The 22,377-nt window shown below is 46.4% G+C and overlaps 1 protein-coding gene across 1 annotated transcript in view; it reads left to right on the forward strand.

Moving 5' to 3' along the window:
* The window catches only part of LOC143838841 (cell adhesion molecule CEACAM5-like), a 49,763-nt gene that overhangs the window by 14,063 nt on the left and 13,323 nt on the right, over positions 1-22,377 (forward strand). Inside the window, exons 5-9 of the mRNA XM_077340750.1 lie at positions 1,822-2,095; positions 4,031-4,303; positions 6,012-6,272; positions 7,690-7,956; positions 9,866-10,123. Coding sequence (XP_077196865.1) covers positions 1,822-2,095; positions 4,031-4,303; positions 6,012-6,272; positions 7,690-7,956; positions 9,866-10,123 — 1,333 coding nt within the window. The remainder of the gene's footprint in view (positions 1-1,821; positions 2,096-4,030; positions 4,304-6,011; positions 6,273-7,689; positions 7,957-9,865; positions 10,124-22,377) is intronic.

Genomic DNA, 22,377 nt, shown 5'->3' on the forward strand with positions numbered 1-22,377 from the left:
GCATTTTGTAGGCTCTTAAAAGCTCCCTGTCAAGTGAAGCGGACATGAAAGGGGCCCATTGTAGCCAAGAGTATAGTCACGGCTACCTGGCCATTTTCACTTCATTTTAATTATTTTAATTATTAAACATAGGAGCTAGAAGAACAGGTTAGATTTGTTTTTAACAGTCGTTATTGTTCCTTCTCCAGATAATGACATCAATTTTACCGGTTCTGGCTAAGAAAATAAGACTGGTGGATGCTATATTTTTGCAACTTGCCCTGTTGTTGAAAGAGAAACAGAGACAGAGAATAACTAATTTTTAACCATCATAAGACCTGGCTTTTTTCCAGACTGTGGTCAGAAATGGTCATGTGCATTTCTGCAGTTTCCAAAGCATCTTCTTAAAACCAGTGTTCACTTTATTATGGACAAAGTTCCCTATGAACAATCCACACCATTTTCCCAAAGGTCTAAATTTTGTAGACTTTGTAGGCTGCAGAATTATTTAGATAGCAAGTAATTAAGATGTGGAATCTGCTGGCAGATGATATAGTGATGGCCACATCAAAAGGGGATTACTCAGATTCATGGAGGAGAGGTCTAGCAGTGGCTATTAGCCATGGCGACTGAGGGGTGCTTCTACAGGCTCCACCCCCAAGGCTCCAGAAGTTTCCCAACCTGGCAACCCCCTGTTCTCTGCCAGTAGCCAGGGGAATCTGACAGACCTAATAACAGCTGATCCCTGGAAAAACTGGCTGCTTCTAAGATCTCCAAACCCAGACTCACACAGAACTGGAAGAGATCCAGTCCAGCCCCCCACCTTCTCAGGCACTTCTAAAAAGCCACACACTCCTGACAGGTGCTCATCCAGTCTCTTCCTAAAAACGTCCAACAAAGGAGACTCCATCATCCACTAAGGCAGTGGTCCCCAACCCACGGGCCAGGCCGCAAAGGCCTTGGAGTCGGGCCGCAGGTCCTTCTTCCCTCCCCCCCCCCGAAGCAAGAAGCTCACCAGGCCGCGAGCAAAGCGGCCTCCAAAGCGGCCAATTAGCTCGCAGCCCGGCAAGCTTCTTGTTTCGGGAGGGGGGGGAAGAGAAGCTTGCCGAGCCACGAGCTAATTGGCCACTTTGGCGGCCGATTTGCTGGCGGCCCGGAGGGGCCGGGAGGGGGAGCCGCGGCCGCCGGCATGGCGGCAGTGCAAACGTGCATGCGCGGACTGCCGCACATGCGCGTTTGCACCCCTGCCGGGCACAAACGCGTGCGCGGGAGTCCGCGCATGCGCGTTTGCGCTGGGGCTGCCGCGCATGCGCGGGCTCCCAGGCCACCCTCTCCCCCCACTCTGGAGCAGCGGTCCACAGCAGCCGAAAGGTTGCGGACCACTGCACTAAGGCAACAGATTCCATCTATGAACAGCCCTCATGGTCCAAATATTCCATCTACTCTGCCCTCCCCAGGCTCTGTGCCCCTTCTCTGGGAATTTCCCAACCCAAAACTGGCAACTCTGAAAGATGGTACAGAGAGAAAGATTGTTCGGCAAAGAGGATACATAACAGACCTGCGCCTTTTCTTAAGAAAAATGTTGTTATCTGGAGATCTTCAGAATATGATGGCGTGAGCATCTTGTCTAGGAAGGAACACAGAGATTGGGAGATAGGAAACCATCTCAGCAATGTTCTTCTCCCAGGGTTTCATCTATCTACCAGCTCTTGAATGGCGAGCTCTTGTACCTTCTGTCTTTCTGACTCCATCTCAGTCTGGTGAAGGGATCTTTTTTGGTGTGACGGGGAAAAGGGGGTGGGGGCCTCCAGACTGTTCCCCACTCAAATCCCAACATCCTAGCTTTGTGTGTCTGCCCCAGATGGACCCGACACCCCTGTGATCCAACCGACCGAAGGTTTTTACCATCAGCATTCTGAAATCAGACTCTTCTGCTATGCTGATGCGTTCCCTGACCCGCATTATATTTGGTCCGTCAATGGGAAAGAACGTAACACAACATCTGAACTGCTGATCCCAGATGCTACCCCAGAGGATTCTGGGACGTATGTCTGCCAAGCGTGGAATGTACTATCGCACCACAAGGACAATGCCACCTTGGGAATTGCGGTGGCGGGTGAGTAGCCGGAGTGGAGCCCAGGACCGCTGTCTCTTGCCATCATGCCATGGCGTGATCTTCCTATGGCATTTCTCCAGCTGGCACACCATTTGCCAGTTTTGCCGCACTGTCACTTTGGACTGTTTTTCTTGAGGAAGTTTTCCATTCACACGTGCGCCTGGATCTTCAAAAACCCGCTTCTTCTCTGTTGCGCCGGGATCCCTCCGTGCCTTTCTTTCGGTGGCCGATTCAGTTCCGTTCCAATTTGGGTTTCATTTCCATGCACTTTCTCCATCAAGGGTGTGTTCAGGACAGACCTGATTCCATCTCAGCTTTGCCCTGCCTTGACTTTCACATGTTTTCCCTAAACAAAAACTCCCTTTCTCAGAACTGAAGTTTTATTCTTTAATTACCCCCTCCCAACACACAGACTTAGGATAGCATAGAAGCTGGACAGTTGCACCCAAGCCTATTCTAATAGATCCTGTATAACAGACCTTAAAAAATAAGTGAAATATTTTCACACCGGACAGCAAAGTATGAAGTGGGCAGCAAAAATGTGAAAGTTCGCTTTAGTAAATTGGGATTACTCATTCATCCTGATTTTAAGGCCTTGGAGGATTTATAAAGTTTCAGTGGAATCCAGGAGTCTCACCTTAATGCAGTAATCAGTTCCAGACCCACGCTGGAAATGGCATTACAGAGTGACCACAATTCTCCCACTGCTGCTTGGCTCCGGCTAGCAGGAGGTCCAGCAGCCCTTTGAGGAGAAATGATAAGAGCACAAGATTTCTTCCCAGATAAGTCACAGAAAGGATTTAGTGTTTGAGTGAATGATGAAGTCAGAGCAGACTGCTCTTCCTCTTTCCCTAGAAATATATTTGGATCATTCAACGAACTGCTCCTGTCAGGGCTAGGTTAAGCACATGTTAAATCCTTGAACTATTGTCTAGTTTAAAAGGCCTCATAGCATTAGAACTCGTTTGGTAATTTAACAATCTGAAGTAAAAAACTTTAGAGATCCCTGCATTTTTGACCCTGTGGGCACCTTTGGAATTCTGACAAGAGTTTGGTGGATGCAGTCACAAAATGGCTGCCACACGAGGTGGGGCCAGCCATAAAATAGCTACTGTAGCTTCCCACACACTCTTCCTGACCTTGAACTGTTGAGTCAGTTGCTGCCAAAGCAATTTAAAAAACAAAACTACTCAGCCAGTCACATCTGCAAGGGCCACTCAGAAGCTTTGCTTGGCAAAACCACCCCCTTGCACAATCTACTTTCTAAAAATACTTTGTGGATGCTAGGAAAGGTGCCAGTTGATACACTGGAGACTCCTGTCCTAAACTGTAGCTCCTTTACTGTGGTATAAGGTTAGCTCTGGCTTGTTTGGATGCACCATAGTATAACATTTCCATATTTCCTACTCTGGGTGAGCAGAGACTCCTGTAACTGATTCATCACTTATGTATTTGGGGGCATTAGGAGCTCTTACTTCTCCTGTCTCTGTCCTCTACTTCACATCCACTTTCATACATGGGGGTGTCATCCATCCTGTCACAAACTGTCAACCATCCATCAACCACTGGACCGGTTCTGTGCTTCCTTGTTTGTTCTTGTAGTCCCAGTTTTCTCCTAGAGTTCTTTCCAGCTCTCTGGTGATCATGAGAGCATCACATGGGGTCACTTCATTATTCCTGTTCTGAGTACTATGCTAGTTTTGACTTCACTGTCTTTCCTCACTGGGGTTTCTTTGTTTGGACTGATGGTTCTGACGGCTGACCACCAAGTCCCATTCCTGATCCTCCCCCCCCCCCCCATGATCTTTTACACCTGTCTGTCTATACTGATCGTCTAATTCTCTCAATATGGGTTTTGTCCTTGACATCTTCAAAGGATGATGGCATTGCATTCCAAACCAACATGGAACTCTTTCAATTTTTCTATCCCAACAGATGAAGTATCCAATGTCACCATTGTAGGCCCTTCCACAGCTATAGAGTACTACATTGTCCAGTTGAGTTGTACCTCTCAAGGTAGCCTTGTCTCTTACTACTGGTTGAAGGGCAGCCAACTGGTGGAACCAGGAGATCGTGTCATTCTGTCAGACAAAAACATGACGCTGACGCTCAATTCTAGCAACAGGGACGACACTTCCAGCTACGTCTGCCAAGGAGTCAACGACTTCTCTTCCCAGTACAGTGAGCCTCACTGGCTGGAAATATTCTGTAAGTCTAGTCTGAGTATTCAGTGATAACTCTGAGGAGAGAGTCTGTTATCTTGGCCACATGTTTGCTGTCCGTCTACTTTGTACCCCACCCTTTTCCCAAGCCGCTCAGGGATACGTGGTTCTTCCTTGTTCATCTTATCATCACGACAAATTTGTGAAGCATATTTAAGCAAAAAGAGATGAGACACTGGCCACCCACCAAGTTTCATGGCAAAGAAGGACACAACCTCTCTCAGAATTAGCTATTTTAGGGTTATTGTCTGGATATATCAAAGGCAACAGATGGGCAAGAGGGGAAGGATTTTACCTCCCCACTAACCTTGGTGTGGCCAACAGTTCTAGAGAGTAAAAAGATTCCATGCAGGGAATTCCTGTAATGAACATCTATGGCAGTCCAGTGGTCAATAGATAAAAATACCAAATCGTTACTGTTTGTCTTTCTGATTAAGCCAATTGGCTCATATCTATTGTGGCCAATCCCAACCTAAGTTGTAAGGGCTAAAAATAACCTCGATTTTTTTTTAAAATCCTGCAAATATTCATTTTTGCAGCACTGATAAGTCCACTAGTACAATCTCCATCCTTAGCTAATTTTCTCTTCTTCAGATGATGGGATACTAATGGAAAGGTTAGAGCTGGCTTTCTCAACCAGGGCTCTGTGAAACCCTGGGGCAGGGGTAGTCAAACTGCGGCCCTCCAGATATCCATGGACTACAATTCCCATGAGCCCCCTGCCAGTGAATGCTGGCGGGGGCTCCTGGGAATTGTAGTCCATGGACATCTGGAGGGCCACAGTTTGACTACCCCTGCCCTGGGGTATCTTGATGCACCTGGAAAGGTTTCCTGCATGGGTGGGAGTTATTTTTTAAATATATTTTTTAACATTTCTTAAACATTTATTGTGATATGACCATATATGGTGATATGAAAAAATGGCCAATGATGGGCCTGGAGGGGGTGGGAAGGGGAGGGGCACTAATAGAAACCAGCCCTATTTTCAGGGTTAACTTTTCAAGAATCAAAGCGTGCTTCCCCAGATGGTGACTGGCAAAAGGAATTTGGACTTTTGAAACTTCATACCCTGACAATCTGGTTTGCCCTGGTGGTGGTACTGGATTCAAATGTAGCTTTTCTACTGTAGACCAGGCTTTCTTGATGTCCCTGGAAGGGTTTCCCAAATGAATGAGAATTAATTAATTTTTATATATTTTTTAAATTTGTTAAACATTCATTGGGTGATATGATCTTATATGGTCATGTTGACCCACCCCTCCCCTCCCAAAACAGCCGATGATGGACCTTGGAGGGATGGGGAGAGGAGGGGCATGCCCAAGGGGGCATGTCCACAGCTCTGCTTCCCAACCATATTCAGCACGATCATACAACTTCTGGGGTTTCTCGATTCCTGAAGAATGTTTCAGGGGTTTCTCAACAGTAAAAAAGTTGAGAAAGGCTGAGCTCTGACACCCATCCTTAAAGTGCAACCAGAAACCTAGCAGTAAGATGTCACCCTGTTTCCAAAGAAATATCCCAAAGGATCAATATTCCTTGAGCCCTGAATTCCTGAGATTTGTCTCCAAGACGTTACAGCTACCCATGTTCAGGACTTAGGAAACAGTTATGATGGAAGATCTTGAGAGTGTACCCGACTTCTGCGAGAACAGTCTAACCTGTTTCAACATGTAGCTTTCCTTTGTTTGCTCCAGACGGGCCTGATAGCCCAATAATTGACCCCCAAGAGTCAGTTTATAATGAGGGCTCCACCCTCAACCTCTCTTGCTTTGCCGACTCCAACCCAACTGCAAACTATTCTTGGTGGTATAACAATCAACTCCTGGAAAACCAGACGGATTCTCGACTCCTGATCCAGGATCTCTCAAGAAGCAGTGCTGGGAGTTATACTTGTAATGCCACCAATGATGACACAGGTGACTTCAGCACCAGCAGCCTTGAGGTCACTGTCCTGGGTGAGTAATAGAAGTGTTCAGCTTGTCTTCCCAGGAGAACTTGCCTCCCTGTGTTGCTGATCTCTGAAATCTGCCTTTGCCTGGCCTGACTGATTGTGTTGCACTGAATATTTCCTGTTGCCATTTTGGTTTCCTGTCTCCTTGGAGAGGCCTTCTTTCTCCAGCCCGTGCATGGGTGATTGTGATCAAACCGCCCGCTACATTCGGTTCTGGAATTCTTCCAAAGATGGACTGTCTATTTGGATTTTTCTGACTCCAGGATCTCAGTGTCTCTCCATTCAGTGGGCTGTTCCTCTTTGTTATCTGCTTTGATTCTGTTCCAGATCCATGACCCTTGGCAGGCATCAATCAGATGCTAAACAAGTTACCTTTCCACCCATTACATCTGCTCACTTTGACTGGGCAGTCCCCTTGCCTGACTGTGTCCCTATTCAGTCTTTTAAATGACAATCACTTCCATTCCTGGTGTACAACAAAGCTTTCATTCTTCAGGTCAAATTTAGCTGTTCTGTCTTGCCTCACTCAACCATTGTTATGAAGTCCTGTCTCTTCTGGACTTGAAGGGTATGCTATTGTTTCCTGCCAATCTGGAATAACCAGTACACATTGTGTGCAAGTTCCTGGCATTGATTTTCCTTTGTCTGTCTTCCTTCGTCGAACGCTTCCCTGCTAGAGCTGAGATGGTCATCGTGTGCTTCACGTTCGTTGGACTCTGGATGAGCAACTATGCCCAGCGAGTTGACATTCACTTGAGTGAATCAGCGCCTGAATTCTCTTTCCTCCCACTTGCTTGTTTGTGTCATGTTGGCTTCCTTCTGGTTTTTCCCCAAAGTATCTCCATGGATGATCTGCTCTGTCTTCACTGCTTTACACTGATAAAATCCATTCAAGGAGGAGCAAACTCTGTTATTTCTTTCCCTGTTGTTGAGTCTTCAAATGTCGTTACGCCACTTCCGTTAACCACTGGGTCTGTCTTCCGTGGTACATGAACTACTAGTGGGACCATTTTTGGACCATCCGCTGCCTTCCTTGATTTTTTGTCATCATTGTTTCCTCGTCCTTCCCTGTTATCGAGTGCCACTTTATCTTTCATCCTCCACTGAACATTTGCCTTACATCAAACAAATTTGTGTATCCCAATGGGTGCAACGATCCATTAGGATGACGATTTTCTGTCCGGCTCCTCATGTCCATCGATTCCTGAAAGATTTAAATTTTAGCAAGGTCCCATGAATGAATTCACTCTCCTCAGGAAAGGGAATACACAACTGCTTCCTAAATTGCAGTGGGAGACTGGAACATGGAAGTCAAGGACGAAGTAAACACCAGCCGTCAGCCCAAACTTATCCTTTCTTTTTAATCTCCAAATAACTCCCCTCCCTCCCCATCGCCTTCCTTCTTCTCTCTCTCTCTGCAGAACCAGTGTCTAATGTCATCATCACCAGTCACCCCGACAAACCCGTTGAAAATGACCTCATCGTTCTTAACTGCAGTTCTGCAGGCAGCAATGTTTCCTACAGCTGGTCAAAAGGGGACCAGAAACTGGCGTCGGGAGGGCATATCTTCCTGGGTTACAACAGCCTCACGTTCAACCCAATCCGCCGGAATGACACAGGCAACTATACCTGCTCTGGACAAAACAGTTTCTCCAACTCCAGCGCCACCTACCTGCTGGATGTCTTCTGTAAGTTTTGCTTTATCACTGAGAGAGGGTTTAAAAATATCTCGGGAGCACAACATAGGTGGAATGAGCTGAGTACTAGCTTACAACTTATATACTTAGCTTTTCGAAGATCGATAATATGGATATGCACAAATGGGAGAGGACAGATGCCTTAAACTCTGTCGAAGAAAGGCAGCTTAAAAGTATTAATCAATCAATTAATTAATTAATTGACATAGAAGGGTCTCTTCTGGTGTGGGGAGTTGGAAACTGCACCTGCCAAATAATCAGCTATTAATTTTTGTATTTTTTTTTAAGTCTTGTCCTGTTTTATATTTATTTCTTAATAATGAAGAATCCTCGTTCTTATATCAATTACACTGATTGTCAGCAGCAATGAACAAACATTAAACTCGTATCTTTTAAATGCAGTAATTACTACTTTCTAATGTCTGCACTTAAAAACCACTCTGATTAGAGTATCCGGCATAAACTCAGATTTGAGTTTTAAGACCCATTTTCCTTCTTTCATATCCATTTTCCTTCTGCTGTCTCTAAATTCTGATCAGTGTTTCAAAATATGATCATGGTACTGAATGCCTCTGAATCTTTTGAATCAGCCCTTTAAGCTGAAACCTCATTGCCTTTCCTCATAGCTGGTTCCTTTCTAGCTCTTGTCATAAAAGTTGTTAACCACTTTATTTGATAGTTAAAGCCAACAACATCTTCCGTGTATCCCAGTCTCAGTAGGAGTAGTGGTATATTAAACATAACTACAATTGTAAATGACGTTGCCATCTTTTCTCCAGTTAGTTGGGATTTTTGCTTGCAGTTATGTATTCATGTCAATAGAGACCAAACATCTGTATTAAATATGCTGATTCGGACTGGTGTGAGGATATAAAGCGGCTGCCTTAAGAAAAATCAGAGATATCTAATTGTCTTAACAAAGTGTGCATTCCAAATTTCATCTAGTAACTCCCCACAATTATTTGTGACCTTTAGGACATTACAATCTAACAAGAGGGCAGCGAATACCCCTTTCATCTAAATATGCAGGGCTCCAAATGACGGTCCTGAAAACAGTGGGATGCAGGTGTGTTGTGTTTCTTATTATAACACATCACACAGATCTTGATACTGCCATCTCCCCTCCCCACCCCACCCCACCCCAAATCAAAAGAGTAGTGAGTCCTTCCCCAAAATTGGGTAAAGATGGGTTCTTCCTAGAAGCTAGTTTGGGGTAGGGGCTAAGACTGTCCAACTAGAATCTGAGAAACCCAGTCTCAAACTCCCCACTTTGCCATGGAAGCTAACTGGGTGACTTTGGGCCCAGTCATAAAATACAAAAGGGGAGAACGTTGTAACTGGCTTTGCATCCCCTTTGGGGAGAAAATGGGGGATAAATAAATCCCCACGTCTTAACTTGCTTAACTTGCTTTGAAAAACTCCTCTGCTTCCTGCTTGGCTCTCTGTGGCAACAGAGTCACTAACAACCCTTCCTTTTGAAAATTCTGCAATAACCGTAGTGTCAACAGACTTCTAACTAGCTTGAAACAATCAAACTTCCTTCACAGACCCTGACTGTTGAATTTTCAGGAGGATTCATTCTTGCTGATCTAATTTGTTTAACCCAAACATTATTTCCTGGGAATAAAAACCCATTCAAAATTTGGATTGTAGACATGCCCTAAATAAACACTGCATGGATGTGGGAGTGGCTTAAAATCTCCCTAGATGGGGCCTCTGAATAGAAGCTTCCCTGGGTGTCAAGAGAGAAGTAGTCCAGTGCCAAACCTACAGATGTGTGCCAGTCCTGCTTATAATGCACTTGGTGGAAGATGGCTGGAAGTCTTTAACCCCACCCCCAACTCCCACCCCAAAACTATATGTCTTCCCCCAATGTATGACTCTCCTGTATTTGCTCCAGATGGGCCTGATGAACCGGTAATCAGCCCCCCACGGCACGATTATGCAGAGGGCTCCCCCCTCACCCTCTCCTGCCGCGCTGATTCGCACCCTTCAGCACAATACACTTGGTCCTTTAACAACACTGAGCTTCCCAAGATGAATTCACAGCTTTCGATACTTAGTCTGTCCTTCGACCAGGCTGGGAATTACACCTGCAATGCTTCCAACCCTGAGACCAGCTTTTCCAGCTCTACAAGTTGGGAGATCAAGGTGCTTGGTGAGTATCCGCAGGAGGGGTCCGGCAAGATCTCTGCCCCTGGGTCAGCTGTGTGCCAAAGATATGCGTCTTTGGAGAGGGACCAGTAGGTGGACCTGGACATTATTGGAGGCAGCAAACTCATCAGGGCAGGAACTAAACTGTGTTGTTAGGATGTGATGACCACAAGTATGGTCAGCTTTAAAAGGGAACTAGGCAGATATGTGGAGACTACTAGTCATGGTGATTGAAGGGAACCTCTGCATCTTGAGGCAGCCAGCCTGGAGGCAACATATAAAGGACTGGATGACTCTTGAGGCCTCACAAACAATTGTTTCCCCACTATGCAAAAACTAAAGCCAGAAGGGTTTCCATTCTCACACCAAACATGTATTTATCATGGCTATCTCTGTCCTCTTTACTGCCTCTGCCAGGACCCTTCCGTGTGTCCCCAGCCTTTGTCTGACACCAGCTACCATTCAGTTTTCAGTCCTTCTTCTCTTCTTTTTTGTTCACCAGGCATTGACTTCTTGACAGCCTGCCAGTTCCAAAAGATTGGGGATCCCAGTCTAGTGGATAATCCATTGGCTGCATCATCTTCTGTTCACCCAGCATGTCTTTATTATTATTTATTTATTCAACACGTTTATAGACCTCCCCTGTCGGGCCTGCTGTCTCAGGGCGGTTCACACTATGAAGAAATACAACATTATTTCTTCTTAGCTCTTCTCTTCTGATGTTAATTACTGGGAACCCTGTAATTGGAGGGGGAGAAAGTGCATACAATAAACACAGCATATGAAGAGAAGAGCAATGGGAGCTTAAGGACATTTTTATTTCTACCTCAGCTTTTGTGAGTCAGCGATGTGTTTAAGAAAGTAGGCTCTGACTCATGGAAGTTTGTGCCAGAATGAATTTTCTGATGTCTTTAAGATGCCACTGGACCTTATATTTCCCCCATCTAGAATCAATGTCCCTTTAGTGGTATCACTGTGTTCAGTAAATCGCTTTCCCCCTCAATGTTTCCTCATGATTTTCCTCACAGAGGCTGCCTGTGTAACTGTCTCATTTCTTATCTGTGGGGCGTTGTCTCATAACTGTCCTGAATCCCAGATTTTTAATCCGCCATTACATTTGGCATCAGATCACTTTTGTCAGTCCAGCAGACTGAATGTCTTCCTCGGCGTGACTTCCAGCATTCGTTTTCTGTTGTCCTGCTTTGCTCTCAGACACAGCACAATTCTCCGAAAGGACATCCAAAGCAATCCTGCCACCAAGATGCCTAAATTGTGGCCCTCTATGGCAGGGGTTGCTTGGTCCTGGGGAGGAAAGATGCTTGCTCCTGGGGAGGAAACCTATGGCAAATCTAGACAACATCCTAAAAAGCAGAGACAAACAACAAAAGTGTGCTTAGTCAAGGCTATGGTCTTCCCAGTTGCAATGTATGGCTGTGAAAGTTGGACCATAAGGAAGGCCAAGTGTCAAAGAATTGAGGCTTTTGAACTCTGGTGCTGGAGAAGACTCTTGCGAGTCCCTTGGACTGCAAGGTGAATAAACCGGTCAGTCCTAGAGTAGATCAGCCCTGACTGCTCCTTAGAAGGCCAGATCCTGAAGATGAAACTCAGATACTTTGGCCACCTCATGAGAAGAAAGGACTCCCTGGAGAAGAGCCTAATGCTGGGAGCGATAGAGGGGAAAAGAAGAAGGGGACGACAGAGAATGAGGTGGCTAGATGGCATCACTGAAGCAGTAGGTGCAAACTTAAATGGACTCCGGGGAATGGTAGAGGACAGGAGGGCCTGGAGGATCATTGTCCATGGGGTCGCAATGGGTCGGACACGACTTCGCACCTAACAACAACAATGGCAGGGGTAGTCAAACTGCGGCCCTCCAGATGTCCATGGACTACAATTCACATGAACCTCGTGGAAATTGTAGTCCATGGACATCTGGAGGGCCGCAGTTTGACTACTCCTGCCCTATGTGATTTATCTTTCTTGCCATTTTCATTGCCTAACTAGACGATCTCCTTTTAATGGCTTATATTAGTTTTCTTTCCGAATTTCTGTCCCTCCTGAGCAGATGTTCTTCAGACTGGATTTGATTTTAGCCGCTCAAAAATCCCAGCTTCTTCACTCACAGTTCCTATTTTGAATGCTCTTTTTGTAACAAGTGACTAAAAAAATGGGTTATGGAAAGAGTCGGTTGATATTTTCTTTCTGAGGGCCGAGCTGTGCCTTCGTTTCTGCCTTCTGTTTCAAAAACATGTTGTTTCGGGAAATAGTGACAGGATTTAATGAGCTGTTCTTCCAAGAGACAATGCAGGCTGAGATGTCGTTTTGTTTATCCTGCTCACTCGATAATTACTCTCTTGGATAATAGGAAGCCATTAATGGCCGTCGGGCATTCGTGACCTTCTCAACACTCTCTCTCCTTTTTTTAATAACCCCAAAATCTTTAAAATGAATGTGATCTCTCCGATTAGATGTTGTGTACTGCAAGTTCTGTGAGGCCCTAATAACTTTGTTAGAAATCCTCATGGTGGTTCCATAACTAAACTGGCAGCACAAATACACAGGTTTCTACACAGCTCCCTCTTGATGGGTTAGAGAACTTCATTTGGTATTTGTTGTTTAGAATAACTCTCTAGCACAGAGAGTCCGCGTCTGCTGGGTGGGTTGGACAGAGGCCAGGACCTGTTGACGGAGCTCAGTAGAGGAACTTGTACTTTGCCTATACGTAAATTCAGTCTCTGGGATACTTTGTCAGGTCCCAGCCCAAAATTCAGTCACTAGAACACCCAGATAGCACACATCTAGGCCACAGAGCTAACCTGATTTAATACCTATTTCCTCTACCTTGTATTCCTTACATAGGAGCTACAGTTCTGTGGAAGGAACTATAAATCTTTTGCCACAATTTGTCAACTACAGTTTCCAGAATTATTTTTTTTGGGGGGGGGGGTGTGTAAGCTGTCATAGCAACGCTTGATTTCATAAAGAGTGGAGCTACAATCATGGCACATATTGGAGTCAAATCACGGCACATCTTGGACTCAAATAAATTCATGAAGGCACATTAATGAAGGCACATTAATGTATAGAGCAGGGGTGGGCAAACTGGCAGGGGCTCATGGGAATTGTAGTCCACGGACATCTGGAGGGCCACAGTTTGCCCACCCCTGGTATAGAGGGTCAGAATCTTCAGCTGGTGTGAGATAACAGGAAACCTAGCAATCTGAAAAAGATGCATGTCCTGTCCAGCTAAGGCAGGGGTAGTCAAACTGCGGCCCTCCAGATGTCCATGGACTACAATTCCCAGGAGCCCCCTGCCAGCGAATGCTGGCAGGGGGCTCCTGGGAATTGTAGTCCATGGACATCTGGAGGGCCTCAGTTTGACTACCCCTGAGCTAAGGTTTTGGAACAGAGTTCAGTCTTGGCCAAGAGAACTCCCATGCAGCCGTTGCATCAGCATTAGGGTGTGTGCTGCCCCGGCGGTACCACTTGGGTGGTTTTAAACCCACAAGGTCCATGTTCTTAGGGCTTCTTTTCCCCTCATGGCTCAGGCAAGATGGGTTTGCATGCCTTGGTGTGAGTTGTCATATGCAGATGAGCCTCCAAAGTGGTTAGTTGTCATCTCTGTGTGAGGTGGCTGCTTCAGTCATTTCCCATGCACACCAGTGCGGGGAAATGCTTGGCAGAAGCGCTTCTAGGAGAGACCTGAAGTCTATTCCTAGATCAGAGCATGCTTGGGTGTGTTAATTTTATAACAACAACAAGCCTTTAATAGCATATGAAAGTATAATTGAACCAGTAGCAAAGTTTTTACATCTTGCCATGAGAAATCGTGAATGTATTATGTCTAAAGCATGATCTTTGCATTTGTTCTCACTATCAGTGGATCCTTTTGCACTTTCCCTTCTTATATTGTACTTTTATATGCTATTAAAGGCTTCTTGTTGTTGTATAAGAAGGGAAAGTGCAAAAGGATCCACTGCTAGTGAGAACGAAGGCAAAGATCATGCTTTAGACATAATACATTCATGATTTCTCATGGCTAGATAAAAAAAAATTTGCAACTGGTTCAATTATATCAGGGTTCTGGGATGTCAAAAGAAACTGAGTTGTGTTAATTTTATTTTCTTACGCTACAGGCAAAGCCCATTTCACTCTGAGAGGCAGCAGGTGCTAGCCTATAGGTCTGTGTGAGTTTAGTTTAATTCTGCTTAGTTGTATAAAGCAGGCTTTGCTCAACCCAGGTTTAGTAAAACCCTGGGATCTCTTGAGGGCCCTGGAAGGGTTTCTCAAATGGGTGGGAGTTAATTTTTCTGATATTTTTAAAATGTGTTAAACCAGGGGTAGTCAAACTGCGGCCCTCCAGATGTCCATGGACTACAATTCCCAGGAGCCCCCTGCCAGCGAATGCTGGCAGGGGGCTCCTGGGAATTGCAGTCCATGGACATCTGGAGGGCCGCAGTTTGACTACCCCTGTGTTAAACATTTATCAGGTGATATGACCATATATAATCATGTTTTCCCCCCTCCCCTCCACAAAATGGCCCATGATGGGCCTGGAGGGGGTGGGAAGGGGCATGTACGCAGCGAGGCTTCCCAATCACATCCAGCATGATCACACCACTTCTGGGGATTCTTGAGGCCTGAAGAATGTTTCAGGGATTTAGCAACAATAGAAAAGTTGAGAAAGGCTGATATAAAGGCTCATACTAGGGATGCCAGCCTGGAGCTTCAATGGACCCCCAGCTGTTGGAGATATCATCCATGGGGCCAGCCAGGGTTGGCAGCCTCCAGGTGGAACCTGGGGATCTCCTCGAATCTCCAGGTGAGATAGAGTAGCTCCCCTGAAGAAGATGACTAGTTTGGAGGGAGGACTAAGTAGAATTGCACTCCATCCAGGTCTCTCCCCCCAATCCTGCCCACTTCCAGCTCCACCACCCAAGGTACTGCCAAACTAAGACCTACCTCCTAAAGCAGTCCTCTGCAGCAGGGTTGCTGGAGCGAACCCTCCACCACCTTACCTTCATCAGCTCACCACAGAGCATGGCTGGCCCTCCTCCCCCTGCTCTCTGGTGTGTCCAAAGCCATGCTGGGAGAGGACCAGCCCAGCTGGGTGAGCACAGCCATCGGGCCGGCCTTCCTCCTGCTGTCCCAACTTACTGTTGGTGTTTGGTCACAAAGTGGAGCTTTGGAACAGTGCTGGTTGTCCTCCCTCTCTACTAAGTGCCCAGAGGCAGCAGGCAGAAGGGGGGCAGGGAAGAGCTGTGATTGGCCCTGATTGGGGCATTGCCCTCTCCCTATTGGATTCCACTAAGGGTCAGTCGGGGCGATCTTCACCCAGTGCATCATCATGGACACAAACTGGTCATGACTAGGAGGGGGATATATATACACACAAACACAGTAAGATTACCAGCTTTGGGTTGGGAAATACCCAGCTTTGGGCTGGAAACTTTGGGGGTGGAGCTGGGAGTAGGCATGATTTGGGGCAGGGAGGGATCTTAATGCAGTCTAATGCTATGGAGTCCACACTCCAAAGCAGCCATTTTCTTCATGGGATCTGATCTGTCTCTTGGAGGCAAGCCATAAAACAGGTGGACTGGCATTGCTAATATATATAGTTTACTTTTGAAAAGCTCATGTTTTAAAAAAGGCTGTACCATCTTTTCAGTAGGAAAAAAAAGGAAAATGAATCAGCATGGCAAATTCTGTGTGGACAAAGAACGAAACACCCATATACAGGTTGAAACCCATGACCTTTTGCTCTTCTGGCTGATTGAGTTTTATTAATTGAGATATACTGCCTAGGTTGTATCTTGAGCTGATAATCAGCATATGAAGGCTTTTCTGAATTTTTTCATTAAAACAAACAGCAATGCAGTGCCTCATTAGAATTGTTTTTTTTTAAAAAAACAGGAATCCAATTGTACTGAGTTCCTTACTTAAAAATAAAATTGACATGATGGGATGGGAAGGGGAGAAAAAGCAAACAGCAATAGCAACAGCCCACTATTTGACGCACATGTCAGGAGGAAGAAGGGGGGAAACAGCTTAAGGGGTTCCACAAGAAAAGTTTGTCTATAGTTCTGAAACTAACTCTGACCCCAGATTCTTGCAAGGGGAAGATATAAAAATATTTAAATGCTTAAGCAGTACTGGGGCTTAGAGAAGGTAAAGTCAGGAAAACCTTCTATTAAGATGGCAACCCAGAGGTGAAAGCAGCTTTAAGAATCTCTCCTTACAATTTCAAAAGGCACCCACTGCCTGAAACTGTGGAGTATGTGGAGATATAATCTGTAATTTGGAGGAGAAAAAAACTGAGAAGGAAGAAATGTGCAGAGTGCAGGAACAGGATACCAACAGGATGTGAATTAAAGGGGTGCCGGCTTCAGTTCTGTGATAATCAAAATTAAGTTGTACATGCAGAAAGGTCCATGGTTTTAAGAGAATTCATGCTATTTTAGCTGCCTTTACAGACATCTGTGAAATGGTGTAAAACTTAACTGAAACACAGGGTTTTGCTTGAGGGCACAAAAGGAAATGAGCAACATTGTGTACCAGGGCAGAAGAGGAAATAGAAGTAACAAATTATCCAGGCGGTTGTGTCTTAGCTGTCATCTTGTTCTGCCAAAACACAGCTCATCCCATTCTGCACTCAAAAGAGATCAGGCTGTATGAACAAAATGGTAGTTACTGACAGGGCTATGGATATGATAAAATTTTGTGGAAATGCAGAAATGGTACACTGCACATTATTGGACATGAAAATTGGCCTCCTCAGCTTTTGTTTTCTGTTTGCAGTTCTAAAAATTAGGTTTCTAGTCCCTGTGGCTGTGTGAATCGAATTCAGAAACAGCTGCTGGAAAAACAAAGGCCAGAGAAATTGTTAAATGGGTTTTCCGGGGTTTGTGAGGGGTTTGGAGACCAAGTTGTATGAGGAAAGGTTGAGGGAGCTTGGTCTGTTTAGCCTGTAGAGAAAACAACTAAGAGGTGATATGATAACCATCAAATACTTGAAGGGCTGTCATATATAGAAAATGGAGCAGAGTTTTTTTCTGTTGCCCCAGAGGGTCGGACCAGAACCAATGGGATGAAATTAATTCAAAAGAATTTTTGGCTAAACATCTGGAAGAATTTCCTAGCAGTAAGGGTGATTCCTCAGTGGAGCAGGCTTCCTTGGAAGGTGGTGAGTTCTGCTTCTTTGGAAGTTTTTAAGCAGAGGCTATATAGTCATCTGACAGAAATGCTGATCTTATGAACAGGCAGGAAGGAATGTGCCAGTGTTTGTCTCTTGTGGCCCATACTTGCATATTCAGGGAATTGCTCATTGCCACTGTGGGAAAGTAGGTAAAATTCCTCCAGGCCAGGCTGGATTCTGGAGATCTTTGTGGAGGGGTCATTTGGGCATGAAATTGGGGTCACTGTGGGTAGGCAGGTAGTTGTGATTTCCTGCATTGTGCATGGGTTTGGACTAGATGACCCTGGAAGTCCCTTCCAACTCTATGATTCTATTATTCTTCGCCTTCTCCTGAGCTGACTCAACTCTCCCAGTTTGGCTGTGCATATTAAGATGACATTTACACTAGGACTGTCAGTTCAGAGCTGGGAAGTACTTGGATTTGGGGTGGGGAGGGGTCACAGTGTTGCATAATGCTCTGGAGTCCACCCTCCAAAGCAGCTATTTCCTCCTGGGGAACTGATCTCTGTCACCTGCAGATGAACTGTAATTCCAGGGGATCCCTAGATCCCGCCAGGGAACTGGCATCCCTAGTTTAAGCAACAGAGTTAGTTTTATTCTGTTTCCCAGTGTATTTTTATAATTACCTCTCTTCTCCCGAGCAGTTGGGCTTCCTCTCTGTCTATGGTTTCTTGCCTCCTGTGGCAGTCATGTTGTGGTTGCGCCCACCGCTTTGTGTCAGAATTCCAGAAGTTCCTGAGAAAGGTTGAGGATCCCTACTGTAAAGCAGCCATGGTATGCGGTATTGGGTAGTATCAGCTCTAAGGAAGGTCCCTTGGTTCCCGGGCTGGTTCTGGGATCCACCTGAACTGCAGAGAGCCACTTCTGTTGGCAATAGACACACATCGTTCTAGATCTCATGTTGGTTGCCAGCTGGGTTGGCTGAGACACTTGGGGTTAATTGCCCATCATTTCTCTCCCAGGATTTGCAGCTCCTTAATGTTTGCCTTAGAGCCTCTTGTGACGCAGAGTGGTAAGGCAGCAGACATGCAGTCTGAAAGCTCTGCCCATGAGGCTGGGAGTTCAATCCCAGCAGCCGGCTCAAGGTTGACTCAGCCTTCCATCCTTCCGAGGTCGGTAAAATGAGTACCCAGCTTGCTGGGGGTAAACGGTAATGACTGGGTAAGGCACTGGCAAACTACCCCATATTGAGTCTGCCATGAAAACGCTAGAGGGCATCACCCCAAGGGTCAGACATGACCCGGTGCTTGCACAGGGGATACCTTTACCTTTACCTTAAGTAGTCATCTGACGGAAATGCTGACTCTGTGAACTCTTGCAGATGGTGAATGTGTGGGCAGGAAGGGATGTGTCAGTGTTTGTCTCCTGTGGCCCTCCCTTGCCTACCCAGGGAATTGCTGGTTGCCACTGTGGGATGGTAGGGGAATTTCCTCCAGGTGAGACTGACCAGAGATTCTCGGGGGGGGGGGGTTTGGGGGGGGGAAGCATCATCTGGGTATGTAACTGGGATCATTGTAGGTGGGCAGGTAGACTAGATGACCTTTGAGGTGCCTTCCAGCTCTATGATTTCCAGACTGAAGCTGGCCACCTTATTCAGGAACCAAAGTCTTGTCCTAGGGTAGACTTGGAAGGTAAAGCGGCCAAAAGTAAGCTCAGCTGGCACCCCTTGGTGCTTACATGGAGAGCTCTTCTCCCCAAGTTCTGAGTGGGATGTAAATGTAACCAGCCTCTTGTGCCAAGACATATACAGGAATGCCTCCCATTTGGGGAATGTGTTTGTTTATTCTGAGCATTTCTCTCTGGCAAGCTGCCAGGCCAGCGTGGGCTTTCGGGGCAGCCTGTGTTTGAATAAAACCTAAATCGTTCAAAACGGTTGATAAAAGCTCCATGACTTTTCCACAGGAGTAATTTTAGACTGGTTTTAGGTTGTGCTGCTTGACCCGGGGTCATGCTTGTAAACCTCCTGGGGCTCAACTGAAAAGACAACTATTCCAAACAAACAGGGATTGTAATAGCTTGGCAAAGGCAATCTTTAAAAAAAACAGATTAAAACAGCAGATGGAACAGAATCAGGTATCGAGCTTTTATACAATACAGTTTTGGACTGTTAAATGCGAAAAGAGTATTTTTGTAGGGGAGGGGACCCTTTCCACGGAAAACAAGAATGACAGAGAAGCAGGGTTTCCATCCTCCAGCTGGGGCCCAGAGAAGTCAGTTTTTAAAATTGACAAACAGTATTATATGGTCTGTTTGTTTATGTTAACCTTTAGGTGCTTAATCTGATCTCATAGCTAATCTCCAGATCTGGTACGGTGTAGTGCAGGGCTGGCCAAACTGTGGCTTTCCAGATGTCCGTGGACTACAATTCCCATAAGCCCCTGCCAGCACGTGTCCTTGGACCAGTCCCAGTATCTCTCAGGCCCACCTGCCTCTCAAGGTGCCTGTTGTGGGGAGGCAGTTGTAAGCCCCTTTGAGACTCCTCACGGCAGATAAAAAAGGGGGGTATGAAAACCATCTCTTCTTCATCAGCTTCCCTGGGGGAACTGGTTGCTTCAGCAGGGGGCCTGCCCAAGTTGAGAAAGGCTCCTCTATAGCAGGGGTAGGCAAACTGTGGCCCTCCAGATGCTCATGGGAATTGTAGTCCGTGGACATCTGGAGGGCAACAGTTTACCTACCCCTGCTCTATATCATTATACCCTGCTGAAGTCCCTCCCCACTCTCAGCCCCATCCTCCTCAGGCTGCACCCCCCCCCCAAATCTCCAGAAATTTCCCAGCCTTGACTTGGCTGCCCTAAGAAAGAGGAGAGTCTGAATGCTTCCCCCAGTGCAGAGAAGCTTTTGTGGGAATGGACAAACTGAGACTGTTCAGATATGCAGCCTCCTGCTCAGACACCAAACTGGGATCTGAAAGGGGAACCTCATGAACATGTCTGTGCTGAAAGCACAGGCTCAAGTGGTTTCACAGTTCCCCTTCTCCAGCTGTGTGCTTGCTGTTTGTCCATTTTTTAATGGTTTCAGAGGCTGGTTGTGTTGGTCCACAGAAGCATGTCTCAACTTTTTTGCTGTTGTGAAACCCCTGAAACATCGTTCAGGCATTGAGAAACCGTAGAAGACGAGCGATGGTGCAGAATTCGGTTGGGAGGCAGAGCTGTGGACACACCCATCCGAGCCCCCTCGCCTTCCCACCCCCTCCAGGGCCATCACTGGCCATTTCGGGAGGGGAGGGGTGGGTCGACATGACCATATATGATCAGTACAGTACAGTATGTTTATTCGGTCGATTGACCCATATAAATAATGCATCAATAGAAATGCAATCAATGATAAAGGTTAATCGATATGTGTAGTAAAAAAATACAAAAGTTATCATACATAAAAATCATACAGGGTCATCATACATAAAAATCTGTCCCTCTTAATAAGAAGGGTTGGGGTGGGCTGAGTCCGTGATCAAAACTCCTAGACTGGCCCCTTGGCCCCGGACTGACAAGTGGAGGGGCCAATCAGAAGGCGCAAAGCACCTTCCGATTGGGCCCTCACTAGGACAGACCAGAGTTCCAGCCCAGCCAGAGGCAATCTGGAGACATCACTGCCAGTCTGCCCCTGACCGCCGCAGGGAGAGGATGTCAGTAGGACTGCCAAGGGGGGTGAGAACAGAGGCTTGGACAGGCTGTGCCAGCCCTTTTCGCCCCAAGGCTGTCCTAACTGTCATGTCCAACTGTAAATTGCCTCAGAACCCTGACAGAGCTGGCTGGAGGCTGCAGAGTGTGCTCCCTCCCCTCCCCCTTCCCTCAGGCCTGCTGCAAAGGAACCTCTGACAGCCCCTGATTGAGGGGAGGGAGGCATTTTCCTTCAGAGAGCATTGCAGGGGAGCCTTGGGGCATGGGGGTGGGCATTCCTTTTTTGGGGGGGGGACTTTCCCCTTCTGCCAAACAGTCGCCTGACAGGCAGGCCACAGAAAAGCCCCTTCTCACTTAAAATACTGCTCTGGCCGGGGGGTTAGACACAGCCAAGCCATGTGTCTTTCTTCTTTGCAGCTCTCTGCAGATTTGAGGCTACTGCACAGTGTTATTCTGCAGACGAAACTGGATGCTGTTGCAGAGTTTCTTTTGTCTCCTGTTTCATCTGCACAACAACCCTGTGCAGTAGGCCTCAAGTCTTTCAATTCAGCAACTGTGGTAGCCCTTAAATGTTTCTTCTCTACCACAACCCTGTCCAAAGTAGCCCTTTCTGTCTGTGGAACTGATCTTTATACTCTGCAGGTGAGCTCTCCAGGCCCTACCTGGAGGTTGGCTACCCCTTAGTTGGAAATATTCCTGGAGGTTTGGAGATGGGACTTCAAAATCGTACAATGCCTCAGAGTCCAGCCTTCAAAGGAGCCATTTTTGCCTGCAGTTGGAAGGGAGTGGTGCAGGTGTGTCCCTCCTGGGCTATGGGCTATGGCCAGCCCTTACCAGCAACTGGGGCGCAGACAGGCAGACCAGCATCAGTCCTGTGAATCTGGAAAGTGCAGGAAGATCTAAATAAATATTTACAGCCTGAAACTATAAATAGTGAACAAGTAAGTGGCTGGAGAGACATTGGCCTGGCAATAAAAAACCAGTATAAAAAATCTTGCTCAGGTCAAGACTGCTGTGCACAGAGAGTCTTCCTCTTAGGGTTGCCAGCTTCCATGTGAGGCTCTCTACCCCACCTCCCTCACGGGGCGTCTGCTGTGGGGAGAGGAAGGCAAGACGATTGGAAAATGCTTTGAGATACCTGAGGCCTGCTGGGTCACTGCGGCCCATTCTCAGTTCTCTCAGACCTCTCACACCCACACATCCCTCACAGGGAGACAAAGGGAAAAGGTGTTTGTAAACCGCTTTGAGATTTCTATGGGTAGTAAACAACAGGGTACAAAAATCTGTTCTTCTTCTAAGGAGCAATCATGAAAGAAGCATGTGGGCACATAACATTTTACCAACAGTGAAAATATGGGAGACAGAAGGAACAGGGTGGACACCTGTGTACTGTCACTACCCCATGTGTATTAGGGCAGAGGGGCATTTCGGGGTCTGTGGCCT

Source organism: Paroedura picta, chromosome 5 (genome assembly GCF_049243985.1).
Source record: "Paroedura picta isolate Pp20150507F chromosome 5, Ppicta_v3.0, whole genome shotgun sequence".
Classification (NCBI taxonomy): Eukaryota; Metazoa; Chordata; class Lepidosauria; order Squamata; family Gekkonidae; genus Paroedura; species Paroedura picta.